The 15,785-nt window shown below is 31.8% G+C and overlaps 1 protein-coding gene across 3 annotated transcripts; it reads right to left on the bottom strand.

The window, feature by feature from the left end:
• Window positions 1–351: 351 nt before the first annotated feature.
• Window positions 352–10,877, bottom strand: LOC105041712 (peptidyl-prolyl cis-trans isomerase CYP23). Of its 3 annotated transcripts, none has more exons than XM_019848971.2 (8): window positions 10,503–10,877; window positions 4,558–4,671; window positions 4,325–4,473; window positions 3,185–3,257; window positions 3,000–3,089; window positions 2,519–2,593; window positions 615–697; window positions 352–535 (listed from the first exon to the last, which is right to left on the bottom strand). In XM_019848971.2, the coding sequence occupies exons 1-7, from the start codon at window positions 10,860–10,862 to the stop codon at window positions 656–658; spliced, it is 903 nt and encodes a 300-aa protein (XP_019704530.1). In that variant the 5' UTR covers window positions 10,863–10,877; the 3' UTR covers window positions 352–535; window positions 615–655. The 3 variants fall into 3 exon arrangements, with proteins under 3 accessions (XP_019704530.1, XP_010917015.1, XP_019704531.1); XM_010918713.4 differs by having other exon boundaries at window positions 353–535; window positions 2,519–2,558; XM_019848972.3 differs by lacking the exon at window positions 2,519–2,593 and having other exon boundaries at window positions 366–535.
• Window positions 10,878–15,785: the final 4,908 nt, after the last annotated feature.

The following is a 15,785-nucleotide window of genomic DNA, read 5'->3' as shown; positions in this document are numbered from 1 at the left end:
GAATGATACAGATCTAACTGCGTTTAAGGAGGATTTTGGAGAGTTTGTTAAGAGATTGTAATGAAAGCAATAGTGGAGAGGGCTATGAAGTGGACAAGTAAAGGAGGAGACAAGATGTACCTTATTACACCAGTAGTATAATTCTTGCAGCCACGGAAAGGATACCATTTACTAAATGAAATCTTTTTTAACCTTCTCTACCCAAAAGAAAACAAGAAATTGTTTTACTTTTTTTATATATGACCAGTAGAACATTTTGTTCAGTTATGCTTCCTCAAAAAAAAAAAAAAAAAGTGCAGCACCGAAATTCGCAACCCCTAGCTAGTTTGGAGCGCTTTTTTTTTTTTTTTTAGGTTAATGCTGCAAATATAAATTTCTTGGAATGCGACAATTGTGTACAAAAAAAAGGTACAGTTGTGGCATAATTTTACAATTCGCTACCTGTTTAGAGAATCTCTGGACTTCTGCTAGGTTGGGCATATCAAATTTCTCTACAAATATCACCTCAGAGGAATTACGGGAGGCATTTCATCCTCTGCAAGATTGAGGGGAACAAAGATATCAACCAGTATGGAATATATCTTTACAGCATTCAGTAAAACCTCTTAACTCACCTGTCTTTCAATTTCAATTGCAGCTTCAGAAAGCCTTCTCTTCAGAATAGACTTTTCTCTTTCACAGTGCTCAACTCTGGTATCTGGATGACAGAAGAATAGGACATTATTTTGGATGAGTGAAATAAAAAGTATAAAAACAAGGTCAAAATAAAAATAAAAATAAAAATAAAAATAAAAATAAAAATAAAGAGAAGAAGATAAGTAAACCAGATAAAAGTCCTCAATTTATATGATGAAAAGTCAAATGTATGTGCCATTACAAAAATGGGTACAGTCAAACCGATGACCGGCCAGATTAGGCTTGGAGCGGCCTACTCTTTTTAAACATGGTATCTTGATCTGGACCTGAAATATATCCATTTGAAAAGCTGAGTCAGGTCTGGATCATATATTTTCGTATTTACCCATATGCTAGTTGGATTTAAAACGGGTCAAACATTACATGGCCCAATCCGACCCGGCCATGGTCAGCCTTATCCAAATCTACCCCAAAGACTTTCAAATCCCAAACTCCTTTATCACTCATTTTGGGTTTGGAGGTTTGGTACGAATGCAACCATTTATAAATGGAAGTCTCATAAGGTTGAAACACACTTTCCTAAATGGTTCTGGGAGGGTACCAACACCTGTATTTAGTTCTCTAAACTTGTCATTCATATTGTTCCTGATTTTCCTTTTAAAAAGAACAAAAACTGTACTTTTCGTCTATCTTTTATTTGGGCTTGCATGATGTTTGATCTGGCCTGGCCAGAATAACCTGACTGATCTAAAATATTTCCAAATCTAAAATCATGAATCAAAAGAAAATTGGGTTTGGATAAAGGCCATGCCAGGTCCAGCCCATTTGCAGGCTTCTGTCCTAGTAGACAAGTGCAAGTGATTTTCCTAAATCAAGCAACAAGAATAACTAAGGATGCAAACAATTGACGATGGCAAGTGTCTTAAGTATAGAAAAAGATGAATTGTCAACAAGTAGGAAAAAGAAATAGGATCCATGAACACTAATATGAGATAATGAAATGGAAATGAGGGTAAGGACCTCAAATGAATGCATGCCCTTTTTGCCTAACAATAGTTCATGGGGACTACTGAGTGACTTTTCTGATAACAAATTGAAAAGTAAGAATTTTATTCTAAACCTCAGACAAGGATCTTAATGGTGGCCAATGGGTGAGCTGATCTCCAACCAGGTTGGCACATGCTGTGGCATGATGTGTTAGCATACATGCTGCATCAAATTGAAACTTGAGAACAGAAGGACTTGATACTAGTTTTAACTTTAAGGTTCTTTAAAAAAGAATTAATTGGTGCTATGCTAATCCCAGGCTGGTTGCTCATACTGGCCTGGCATGACCGGCACTTGAAACCTTGACTACAGGAATAGGAAGATATAGATTCAAAAAAATGGTTGGCTTTTCGTAAAACTAGAGCTAACAACTAGTTGCTTGAATTTTGGTCAGTGTCTTAAATTGCATTAATATGGAAGAGTTAGACTGAGAGGAAAGTCATGCAAACACAAGTTACTGTTGTTTCCTCCACAGGCTGCATAAAAACCCAACAGGAGTACATGCTTGATTAACACCACGGTCTTCACTCTTGACTGGAAAGTCAAAGGCCAATGCAAATTCCTTTTCTACCCAAAAATCAGTGCTTGCAAGTACCCATTGAAGATAAATAGCATTTCAACACAGGACAAGTCTAACTCGTGAAAGAAAATAATTTCACCTTCAGAATGATTATAATTAGGACTGACTCAGATATACTGATACCCAAAAACAACACAAAATGGAGCTTTATAAATGGTAGCATAGTCAATCATGCATTAGTTTCATATAAAACCAAAAGAGATGCAGGTGATATAAAATCATGAATAAAAATAAGATAATTTATCTGACTCTTACCATAGTAGTATGTTGACAGTATGGTGATTCGCTCAGTTGGCTGAAAAAGGGGGACAAGAGAAGAGATTCAATTTTCTGAAAAGAGTAACACTGAACTGAGAAGTCCATACACGGGAAAATGCTGGTCGGACTCCAGAATATGTGAATCTAGATGTAACTTTGCTCATTTGGTGTTTCTCAATACATCACCTGAGAGGACTCCACTCATTAGGATGGTATTGGTAGGCACTGATGAGTGAGAATCACCACTTAGCAGAGGTACACAAGGGTCACATATTCTGGAACCCACCTTTTGTTACTCTAGTATTCAATCTTCACCACTCATATATAGATGACTTAAAAACAAAGAAACAAGGGAGGCACAGAGAATGCCAAATAGCTTAAATAATAATACAATCAGTGCAGCTAATATGGGAAAGTAATTAGTTAGATACATCAAACTCCTATTTAAGAAACTCATAGATTGAATGGAACCACATACCATCACAAAAATCCCTTCACGACGGGTAGGAAGCTCCTCCAGTTTTTTTAATGTATCATCACCCTTTGTAACCCTTCCGAAAATGGCGTACTGAAGTTCATTGAATATGACAGTAGCATCACTATGCCAGTAAACAAATATTCACTCACGAAGTAAGTTTCAACAGCCTAATGATCATATAGTACCTCGCCATCAAGGTGAGGAGCGTCACCTAGAAGGATCGAAAAAGAAGATGAGGCACTGTCTGGATCAGAGTACCTACACAGAAGGAAGATGAGTACTGGAACTGAACAAAATCCCATACCTCAGTAAATGAAAAATACAAACTGAAAGATCCAAGTGCACAACAAAAATACACACCTCCTTAAAAAATAAAATAAAGGTCCAATTAATGCATCTAGAGGATATTGGGAATTTGATGTTTATTTGCACAAAGCAATAAGTTAAATAAATCCTCTGGATTTAGTCAGAACAAGCAGAGTGAGCTAAAAAAAAAAAAGCGATTTAGCCAGTGCAATGATCATTGAACCACCCCCCTCTCCGTGCACACGTGCGCCCCAAGAAAATGTTCCCCCCTTTTTTGCTTTTCCTTGGATGAATCAATGCTCCAGTAAGTACAGAAAAGGCATTCCTCCATGTCCACCAAGTAGTGAATGAGCTAACCTTTGTACTTCTTCATAACTTCAATATCATGTGTTTCTTTGGTGACAACCATTTGTATGCCAGATTTCTACGGTCCGTGAATATGAGGCAAGATATTGAAAATAATGGAATTAATGCAAAGATATTTACAGTGGCACATAGTCCATGACCAATAACCATTACCTTTGAAATTGATAATCGAATTGCAGTTTTGAATTCCTAAAGGGATCTTTGAAATTAAAATCTTCCAGAAATCTTCATCCGACCACCAGATACAGCTGATGCAGTAGTACCATCTTGTCATGTTAAAATATTTGTTAAGAATATTTACTTAATGGACTTTGATGTGTGTGTCATCTAGGTGTTATTCTAAGGATCTGGTTTCCAATATAGACAAATTTCTTCTCAAAGACCAATATGCTTAGCAATGAACAGAAGGTCCAGGATAACATAGCTTTCATGCAAGTGACCTTCAGCTTATTCATTTCTCTGAAAACTATTGAATTTCAGTTTAAAGGATTATGGTTCAAATTCTAAGAGCACAGAAATGAATTTAATGTTATCAAACTGATAAAGCACTAAAACAAATTCGAGAACATGGTTGATTTCAAGGTTGAAGAATGAAAAAGGAGCATTCATAGAAACTTGTCAGGTTGAGATGTCTCATTGTATTCAGGACTTACCTCCCCATGGAAAGAATGCCTCTTACATGTTTGACACTACTAAATTCACCAACGATAGTTTTCTCAGCTTCCAACCTCTGCTCTTCATTCATTGAAGCTGTTCTGCCACCAACAACATCAGCCACTTGTGCAACGAAACCCTTATCAACCTGCAGCCATTACCCATCCATTTTAACCAAAAAGGAATAACGAAAAAAAAAATTATGACAAATGAAAATGGTCACGATGAATACCCGGAAGAAATGGTTCGTATTGTAGCACCCAAGCCTCACAAGTTTAAAGATATGCTCAACAGTTTTTGGGGCCACATGAGGAAAGAACCCGAACTCAATATCACCATAGGATGTCTGCAAATCGCATGGTCAACATAATCTATTAACATGTCTATGTATATTGCTTGAGGTATAGCACACATGAGACAAACATTTATACAACAAAAGCAGTAGTGCAGAACACAAAAGCAAATCAAAACAAAAGTTTGCAGAGATTAAAATGCTACACACATTATTATTGTTAGATGTATGTCCTAAAAGTCAATTTTGGCTGACGCATATCGTATTTCTATGACATGATTTTACTTAACGAACAGTTTCAATTCCATTCATGTTGTATGTGTCCATGAATTGTCCGAGAGATTAACAAAATGATGACACATATTCTCAAAGAATTGAAATTTTGAGGCATGTGTCATTGATGGTTAATTCTTAAATTGCTCTTGATCATAGAATCATCATAGGGATGGTGATTGATGCAGATAGACCGATGCATGGATCGCTTTCTTCGGATAGATGATTCTCGAGTCTGCAGTATAGGGACACTGGAGCGAGAGTGCAGTTGGTTGTTAGAGAATAACTAGCACTGAGCGTGACCAACACAAGAAGTCATATGGATGTCTATTCACTCATTAATGACTTTCTCGCTGCTGCAGTAGTGAGACTGGTCCTTTGACCTGCGGTGCCACGGCTGCTCACTGTGAAGCTGCTAGAATTTGACTACACAAACACGATCTCAATGAGTCTTTATAGTGGATGTTGACGACAGTTGGTCCACTGTAGGAGCAGGATATGTATCTAGATGGGATCTATTGACGTTAGTAAAAAGTAGTCCGATGTGATTTATGAAACTGAGTTCAGAAATCCTTGGCTAAGATAGTATGATTAATGGAAAAGAATTTTCATGAATATTCACAGCATGAACTCGAATCGAATAAATCTGACATATGACTGACGATGGGATTTAACGAGTTTTTCATGACCTCCATCTAGTCGAGACTTACGATAGAAAGACTATATCACATGTTAACTGCATCTAGAGGTTCATCATTTTTATTCTGTTGGATTGCCACTATACTGCTAGGTGTCGCTGGTGGATTATGAGACCCATGAGTATCATCTTGATGATCGATGATCCTTGATGGATAGAGTTGGAATGGTTCCAGCCCACTGAAAGAAATTTCAATAATATTGTAACAGCGATCACAATATACTTCACTATCAAACAGAATAGAACCTATGGGATCACACACAAAAAAGACTTTTGACTGATCAGATAGTTGAGTTGCGATTATAAATCGCAATAGGATTTAATTATCATTTGATTAATGATTAAATCAATGCAAAAATTACAATGTTCAATTCACTAAAGGTTAGTGAATTTTTGGAGGATTTAATTTGCAATTGATTGCAATAGAGTTCAATAGATTGAGCTATGGGGTTCAAATCAGATTTAATTGAATCAGATTCAATTTAATTTGATTTGAATTTGATTGGATCAAGTTCTATTAGATAATAGGCTTGATTGGATCAAACCCTATTGGTTATGAGATGACCTTATATTCAAGAAATCAATCCCTAGTTTGATGGGGTTTAACCTAACTAATTTTCTAATTGAATTAGGACCTAATTGGATTCCTAATTGGACTAAAACCTAATTAGTTATTTGATTATAATTAATTCCTAAGTCAGTTATGATAGGTCCAAGAATTAGTTAGGGATTTGATCAACAATCAAGATTTCCCAGTTTGACTAAAAATTCTCATGAAACCCCATCTTCCAATGCCACATATGGAAGCCACCTAAACCCCACACACCATCCTTGTTTTTGCGCGCCTATTATCCACGATAACAAGCCTTCACGCCGCTCCTTTTTTCCGTGAAGGAGTTCACGTGCAAAAGAGATTTCCGCCCCAATATTTACACGGCTAAAAGAAAGGAGTTTGGGCCGCCCCAAACTCTATCCCAACAGCCTCTCTTACACGCCACATAAATAAGAGTTGAATCCAATTCAAACTCCGATTAAAACCCCCCTTCCAATGGCCCTTTAAAAGGGCTCTATGGCGTAAGTTAGCAGCAGATTTTTCACGGTAAAATTAGAGAGCTTGGCTGCTGGTTGGCTGCTGTTTGACGCAGAAAATCAAAGCTCCTTGGCATGAGAAGAAGATAGGAAGAAGGTCTTCCTCTTGGGCTGAAAAGGGGGGAATTATTCCTTCTTCTTGGCGTGAGAAAAAGTGAGGAAGAAGGTCTTCCTCATGGGTTGAAGAAAGGAAGAAGAGTCTTCCTTATTGTGTGCTAATTTTTGGAGAGGAAAGGTTCCTCTTGGCTGCATGAGAAAGGAAGAGAGAAAGGTTCTCTCATGCATGGAAGGAAGAGAAGAAAGAGTTCTCTACATCTCTAGCGTAGAAATCTTTATTCTCCTGATCTTCTTCTTCTATAAGAGTGTCATGAGAGAAAAGAAGACATTCGAGATCATCAGATCGTAGATGAGGATCGACGCGTAAAAAGATCCAGACTTGAAGAAAAAAAAAGCGAAACAGATATGCGATCCAATCGCATGTTTATTTTCAGATTAAAAATCAGATTGTGTTATTTTCTGCATATGAATTAGATCCTTAAGTGTTTACATATGATGTATGCATGTTTAGATTAAAAGTGTTTTAATATGTTATTCCGCTGCATTTTGATTTTAAAAAAAAATTAAAATCCACATACACGAGCATCTTAGAAATCCAATAATTGCTCACCTATCATGAAAACAATCATTTCCCTAAGCGGTTTTCCTAACAACAATATGCATCTTCTTTTAGCAACCTTTCCACCCCTGATAATGGCAGCATCATTGGTAATATTGACAGTTATAACTATGCAGTTATGGTCATAGAAAATGCGGCAGTAATAACACATTGCTTGTGACCCGAAATATATGGCAGTGCACATGTCAGTAGTATACTAATAGAGTGGTTGTCATACTCGTCGAAGCATAGGTTCAGCAGTGCAGACACAAACAATGCTGCTAATAAAACTTAACATATGTTGATGATGGTGACTCACCTGACAGCAGACCCACAATTAAGAGTGTTCAAAGAGGTAACATTGAAAGAAAACTTAGTCGAAGATAGATGGCACAGTCACATTTAAGTAACATTTGTTTTATTTTATTATTTGCTGTTCTTGGAGCTCAAGCGGCAGCTGTTGATCATACATAGTGATTTATGCAGCTTTCAAATTTCAGACAAGATGATTCTACAAGATTCAATGGCCCCCTAATTATAAGACAGAATTCAGTAGATTGGAATCGACATTATCAGCCATGCAGTACTTATATATAAGTGAGTCAGGGTTTTCAGTCGCTAAGGATGATCAAGGCATAACCATCTTAGTTGGCCACATAACCATCTTGGTTGGCCTGTGACGCTTTTTTCCCCTCCATTCAATGAAAAAATGTGGTCCATCATCTCATCTTTCATTATTATTTGTGCACTTTTTAATGTGATTTTCTGGGGATATTCCTATCTATGTTCACTTTTGTTCATCACCAAAATGCCTAGTTAGGAATATATTGATTCTTATATATTTTGTCCCAGGAAGGACATGCTTGCTTGGACCTACTTGTAAGAACTTACTGCCTTAGGTGACTTTTTCCTTCCGGCAACAATTTGCAATAATTTTAGAGCTGAAACCAGATCGGATACCACCGTATCCGTATCCATATTTGTTTTGTCTGATGAATACAAATATGGATACAAATATTATTCGGATACAAAAATTCATATTCATATTTGTTTTAAACAAATACGGATATAATTCAGATATTGGAAGTATGAATATAATTACAAATATTACTTAGATAATTAAACTTTATGACTACAGAATTAAAGATGTTACTAAATAGATCATAAATCAAGTTAATCACACATTTATATAGTTGTATATTTCTCTTAAAAACTAGTAAGTACTATATAAAATTATAAAGAATTACATATAAATTTGGATATTCAAATATGGATGGGATAGTTGCCTATCCATATCCATATCTTTTTTTTTTGACGGATATGGAAATTAATACGAAGATTAGTCGGATCCTCAAATTTCTATCCACATCTGGATTAATTCGGATACGAAAACGAATCCGGAAGGATAATATCCATACCACTTTCATCCCTAAATTATTTTGATGTCTTCTCTTGCTTACCACTAAAAACAACTGTTATGACTGAAATAATATCAGCTTAACAAATCTCATATATGCCATAATTTTACACATATGCCAAATTTTATGCATATCTTATGATGCACACTTGCTTCTAAGTGCTCTATGGAAGTATTATCTCCTTAATTCAGATTATCGACTACTGTTTGAATCCTATTGAAAAAAAAAAATAGAACTCTCCATTCAACCAAGATTAATGAAGATATTGAACAATCCCAAACTGGATGATGGTTTATCTAATTTATTTAAGGTGTAATGAGAAGAAGAAATTTAAGTAAGATATTGCTATATGTTTAGAAATTGTGATGAAATAGTTCTTCAAGGACCATGATCAAATATAAAGGTAGTTACAAAAGGTCAATCAACTTAGATTTGGATATGTCAAGTCAAGCCTTGTCAAACTATAAGAAGTGAAAGCACATCTCTAGTTAAACTGGCGAAGCATTTTCCCTGATGTCCAAGCCAGAAGACACTAGAAACCATATCAAAAGCCTGATCAACTAATCTTTTAAGACAACCTTTGGTTGTCATTGCAGGTTTTCTCAATTCCATCTCCAAACTTCCACTAGTAACACCTTTTCTTCCTCTCCTCTTTCTTAAACTTATATACAGTCAAGCAAGTCTTCTTATTCCCAATGAGCATCCTCACTTCTTTATTGCAAGTGCTCATACCATCTTAATGGGATCACACTGTCCTTAATCATTGTAATTTGTACCGTCCTCTAATGTACCCATCCTCACCGGTTAATGCTTACCACACATCCATCACTTATGTCTATCCTTTTGCTTTTCAACCACTTTAATGTATCACAATAAACTCAAAAAAAAAAAAAGAAAAGAAAATATGATTTAAAAATAGTATAATCCTTTATATATCATCTAACATATGTTCAATCTATATTTTCCTGAGTCTTCCTCTTCTATGCTAATCTTTTCATATACTTTGCTGTTTCTCTAAGCTGAACCTGCTATATGAATCATAAGCCCCGTAACTATCAAATACAATCCCTCACCTTTAAGGTTCCTTATATTTTTCTTTGCCTCTCGGGTCATGGAGAAACACATAAACAAGGATCTCTTTCCAGTGCCATTACAATGCTTAGACCGGTACACTCTAATTATCCGTATTTATCAACAAAATGACCAACCCACTAACGCTATTCCAAGCATAATTACACAGTATCTCCACAGCATTTAATTTCCACAAGTCAATGTCCGAATTTAACCAGATTAAAGAATGTTCAACAGCGAAGATAATGACATAACGAAGGTTTTGAGATTTCCTATGCACCGATCATATGCAGGATATATGAAATGCATATAAATTCTGTCAATCGCTAACAATTTCAACTCAAATGCACCAATTACCCTCATTCCACACAAGATACATTAAGACAAGAGAGAGAAAAAAAAAAGGAGCCAAAGTTTAGCACAGAACTACCCAAAAAATCTTCACAACAACATCGACAATTTATGCGCCATAGTCAGCATTTAACAACATATATTACTTCAATCACTACGGAAAACCCTAACAACATTTGGATCGATTTTTCTAAAACAGAAAAAACCAAATTGGACCGATTTTTTCCATGCTGAATCCAATAAAAGTTCCAGGAAAACAAACCCAAGAAAAGAATGCCAAGAGATACCAACCGAATCGATTGATACGGGGGTAGCGGGAGAAGAAGAATACCTGGAAGACGACGCGAGCGGATCCCATATCGGGTTCGGAGGAGGAGAAGGAGCGATCGAAGGAGAGGAACACTAGGAGGAGGAGGAAGAGGAGGCGGACGAAGTCTAGACGAAGGCATCGGATGCCGCTCCTCGCGATCGCCATCCCGACGCCCGCCATCTCCTCGTCCGCTTCCTTCTGGGTTGTCCCCGCGACTCCAGTTTCTGTGCAACGAAAAAAGGGGTTGTATTTTTGGTATTTTGCACAGAACCCCCTGTAAATTATCCTCGCAGATTCGCACCCAAGTGAAATATGGAAAAGAGCACGGCGCTCAGAACGAGTGAGCTGACGATGAATTGCGTTGCTGGCACTGGCAGCCATCAACTTGCGAGCCTTTAGATAGTATTAGAATTCGGACAAGTTGGATAAGATAAAGGTTTTATATAATAGATTCAATTAAAATAGGTTTCCGAAGTTCTTAAACTTAGGACCAGAGAGAAATCTGTTTGCGGCTTAAACTTACCCCATTTTGGTTGCGCAAGTCACAACATTGTTAGGGTGGTTCAGATCGCATAATACAACTAAAATGAAAAATGAAAAATCTACAAAGATTCTATTCTTTAAAAAAATATTAAATATAATAGATAAATTATATTTTATGAAAATAACTAAAATATATGTATGCTTTTTCTAAACCTCCTTTTGGCACAAAATATAAAATCTTTATTTCACATCAATATTAGGCTATGAGAAACTTTCAGCTTGTATCAAGCATAAGTGTGCTTTGCTTTTTTTTTTTAGCATAAGTGTGCTTGAGACTTTGAGAATAAGTCAGATTAAAAATAAATAAAATTTTCATGAGAACTTGTGCTCTCGGGAAATGAGGCATTTACATATCATTCATTGTTTTTATATGGGATAATCAAAAAAATTGCTTATTATTTCCAATGTGGGATGTATGGGAACCAAATCAACATTTCGGCTGGGATGACTTGGCATGCGCAGGAGAACAGAAAGGTTTTAAAATTAATTTTTATATTAATGTGTAACCCGCGCTATGCGGCATGATTTACCTTATATCAAAGTAAAAATTTAAAATATTTTATTAATATATATTTTTTATATAATGTAATATATAATATTTTTATTAGCCGATAAACTTACGTTCTTATTAATCTTCATCTAACATAATTTTTTTATCTAAATTGAAAATATGGATACCAAAAAATTTTATTAGAGTATTAGTGAATTGAGTTCTATAACAAAAAATGAATCAAAATGATTGAAAAAATAATTCATAATTTTAAATATTTTATATTTTATATTTAAATATTTTATATTTTTATTTTTAAAAATATATATTGATCTTATTTGCATACTCTAGAAACATATAATCATTTAATATAAAGTAATTGGTACTTAATAATGATACAACAAACAGCTACATATATCATATATAAGACATCAAATATCATCCTTATCTAGAACTTCATTTTTTATTTTAAAATTTTATTTAAAATTATCATCAATTTAGTAATAAATTTTTTAAACAACCAATAGTAAAATAATAAAACAATAGTGACAGAATTATCTCGATCGCTTGAAATTTTTCATCTGATTGAGATAAATCTAAACTTTTCTATTTAGCTACTCCAAGCCTCCCACCAAGTTTTAACTCCTGCGAACGAAAAAAATGAAAGAAAAAAGTAAAGAAAAAATAGAGAAAAAACATACAAAAAATCAATAAAAATAAAGAAAAAATAAAAAAAATGAAAAGGCAAGATCTTTTCCCGCATTGATTTAAATTTCATTTTAGTACAAACTAAATACTATAAAAATAGTAACATATTCTTCAAACATAATAAAAAATTAATAACTAAAAAAGATAATGAGATTCATAGTCTTATCTGGTCAATACGATCAATAACTTCATTATATTATATTGAACCTTAATTTCATATATTGATTTAAGCAACTCTAATTATTCTAATTTCTTCATAATTTTTTCCAATTTTTTTCATGATAAAACTTCAATAATGTCTATTTATGAAATTATAATTAAAAGGCAACTAATTGAAAATAAATTTTAAATATATTTTAAAATATTTAAAAGGTTATGAACTAAAATTACTAAAAATATCTTAAAAATTTTAAAATTTGATATTTTTTTTTAAACCTGTCAACATTATGTATATCATGTTTCTTTAAAATAATATTTTATTTTGATCTAAAAATTTATTTAAATAGAGTTAAAAAGCTAAATATAATAGGAGAAAAAGAACTATCTAAATGATCAAATACTCTACTGTTAAGTGATATGAACAAACATAACTAAATCAATAAAATTACATAAGAACATAAAAAAAAAATCACTCAATTAATTTACTCTAATAATAAATAATATAATATAATAAATTTTAATAAAATAAAAAAGATAACATTGTTTGATCTAATAGAATTTAACGACCGTCTATCATGTCCATAAAAATAAAAAAAATCTCTAATAAAAATAAATACTAATATTATTCTTATCAATCTATATTAAACATATCTTAAATCTTACTAACCAAGAGATTTATAATTAAATACCAACAATATAGAATAAATAACAAAATAAGTGTAGCTGTAAAATATAAAAAGGTAATTACAACAACAATCGATATAAAATAAGATGATACTGTAAGTTAAATTTAAAAAATATTCTAACAAAAATACCAACAATAAGATAAAAAAATTATTCATTATACTATAAAATATAAAAAGATAATTACAATAGCAATCAATATAAAATAAGTCAACACTGTTTGATCTAATTCGATGGATCAATTTAGATCTCAAAACATATTATTTTTTTAAAAATAATAATAATATTATTATTTAAAAAATAAAATAGTATGTTATTACTTTTAAAATTAAAAAAATAATATATTATTATTTTTAAATAATAATAAATTAGTATTTTAAAAAATATATTATTATTTCACCTAAAAATATGAAAAAAAACACTCAATTTACTTACTCTAATAATAAATAATATAATAAAATAAATTTTAATAACATAAAAATTAAAAATTTTATAATTTTTAAATTATTAATAAACTAATATGGAGTAAAATATAATGAATATCTTCTTAAAGATATCTACTCAATAGATGGATCCAAAACTACAAAATCATCCAAAGAAAGATAGTTATAACTCACTTTTTTTTAACAAAAAAATAAATTTATACTATAAATATTATTTTCATTGTTGAAAAGTCCATTGAGATAGTAGAAAAACTTATAATTTTAAAATTAAATTTATACTCATAAATTTTTCTATCATTATTTAATTACCTTCGAGCTATTCAATCTGAAAATCAAATTAACACTAAGACAATATAAATTTTTTAATTACTAAATAGTAGTAAAAAATAATCTATGAAAAATAATAGATTTTAATAAATTTTATTGAGAGGGGGGAGAAAAAGCCAGCTTGTCTACTCCAAACCTCCCATCCAATTGAAATGAATCTAAATTTTTTTACTCTGCCACTTCAAACCTCCCATCCGATTGAAACTTCTATGATTAGAAAAAGTAAAAAAAAATTTAAAAATATAAAAAAATCAACAAAAATAAAGAAAAGGTGAAAAAATTAAAAGGTAAGATATTTTTTGCATAGATTTAAAATTTATTTTTTTCATGAACCAAAACTATAAAAATAACAATATATTCTTGAAACATAATAAAAAAATTAATATAAAAAAATAACAATGAGATTCACGATCTTACCTGCTAAGTACAGTCAATAACTTCGTTATATTGTATCAAATCTCAAGTTCATATATTAAATCTCTACTTCGTTATGCTGCATTGAACTTTTCTCTCAGAATCTAAAAGCTGTCTGGTTCGTACCGATATCATTTCATTAGGATGAAGAAATACAAAGCATAATGAATGATCAAACAAACTAATAAAAAAAGAAAAAGATATATAACTCACCTTTCGTGGCTTAATTCTCTAAGTTTCTTCTCGAACAAACTGATGAAACAATAAAAAAATAATAATTAAAAAAAATAATCAATAAAAAATAATATCACTAACCATCCCTTATTTTTGAGCGAGACAGTTTATAGCCAGAACAAGATTAGGTAATTTTTTTTTGTTTTCCATCAGTATTATGTAGTTTTAAACATCATATAAGAAACCTAATTCGATTTCTCATCAGCTATATAGGAGGGTTGCTATTTTAGTAACAACAGCCTTCCGCTCTTTATTTATAATATCATTTAAAAAGAGGATCGGTCGATGGGTTTGGACATGGTTGCTGGCATGATACAGTAGCCTTATTGTCTTGAAAGAAATTTTGAAGCACGGTTATCACTGTGGTGCAGTAGCTTTTCAATGCCCATGAACTTGGACAGAGATTGCAGCTAGAATTTAACAGCCATTCATCATATCCATAAAAATAAAAAAATCTCAAACAAAAATTAATACTAATATTATTCTTATCAATCTATATTAAACATGTCTTAAATCTTACTACCAAGAGATTTATAATTAAATACCAACAACATGGAATAAATAATAAAATAAGTGCAGCTATAAAATATAAAAAGATAATTATAATAACAATCAATATAAAATAAGATGATACTATAAATTAAATTTAAAAAATATCCTAACAAAGATACCAACAATAAGATAATAAAATTATTCATTACACTATAAAATATAAAAAGAAATTATAATAGCAATCAATATAAAATAAGACAGCACTGTTTTAATCTTATCTGATGGATCGATTCAGATCTCAAAATATATTATTTAAAAAAAATAAATTAGTATATTATTATTTTTAAATAATAATAAATTAATATTTTAAAAAAAAATATTATTATTTTTATAATATTTTATTTTTAAAAAATATTATTTTTTAAAAAATATTATTTTCATTTCTTATCCCTCCCCTACTTTTTTTAAAATATTTTTTTTAATTTTTTTAAATACTACTTTATTATTATTTAAAAATAATATTTTAAATTATTATTAATAATAAAGTAATAATATTATTTTAAATATTTTTGTCAAAAAATTTATTTTCATCTCTTATCCTTCCCCTATTATTTTTTAAAATATTATTTTTTTATAATTTTTAAAATACTACTTTATTATTATTTAAAAATAATATTTTAAATAATTATTAATAATAAAATAATAATATATTTTTTTCCTCTCCTCCCTAAATATTTTTTTCTTTCTTTTCTTTCCCTTTTTCCCTTTCCTTTCCTTCCTCCTGCCGGCTCCCCCCACCCCCCGCTCCAC

The sequence above is a fragment of the Elaeis guineensis genome, chromosome 3 (assembly GCF_000442705.2).
Source record: "Elaeis guineensis isolate ETL-2024a chromosome 3, EG11, whole genome shotgun sequence".
NCBI classification, from domain to species: domain Eukaryota; kingdom Viridiplantae; phylum Streptophyta; class Magnoliopsida; order Arecales; family Arecaceae; genus Elaeis; species Elaeis guineensis.
Note: the sequence above shows the minus strand (reverse complement) of the source record. Positions and strands in the feature narration are given on the sequence as shown.

Excerpts from the sequence above, each read along its gene's own strand:
- LOC105041712 (XM_010918713.4), bottom strand. The coding sequence starts at position 10,862 with ATGGCTGCCAGTGCCAGCAACGCAATTCATCGTCAGCTCACTCGTTCT. Across the intron at positions 4,474-4,557 it reads ATACGAACCATTTCTTCCGG|GTTGATAAGGGTTTCGTTGC; the intron begins GTATTCATCGTG and ends TAATGGCTGCAG. Across the intron at positions 3,090-3,184 it reads CTCCTCACCTTGATGGCGAG|TACGCCATTTTCGGAAGGGT; the intron begins GTACTATATGAT and ends AATGAACTTCAG.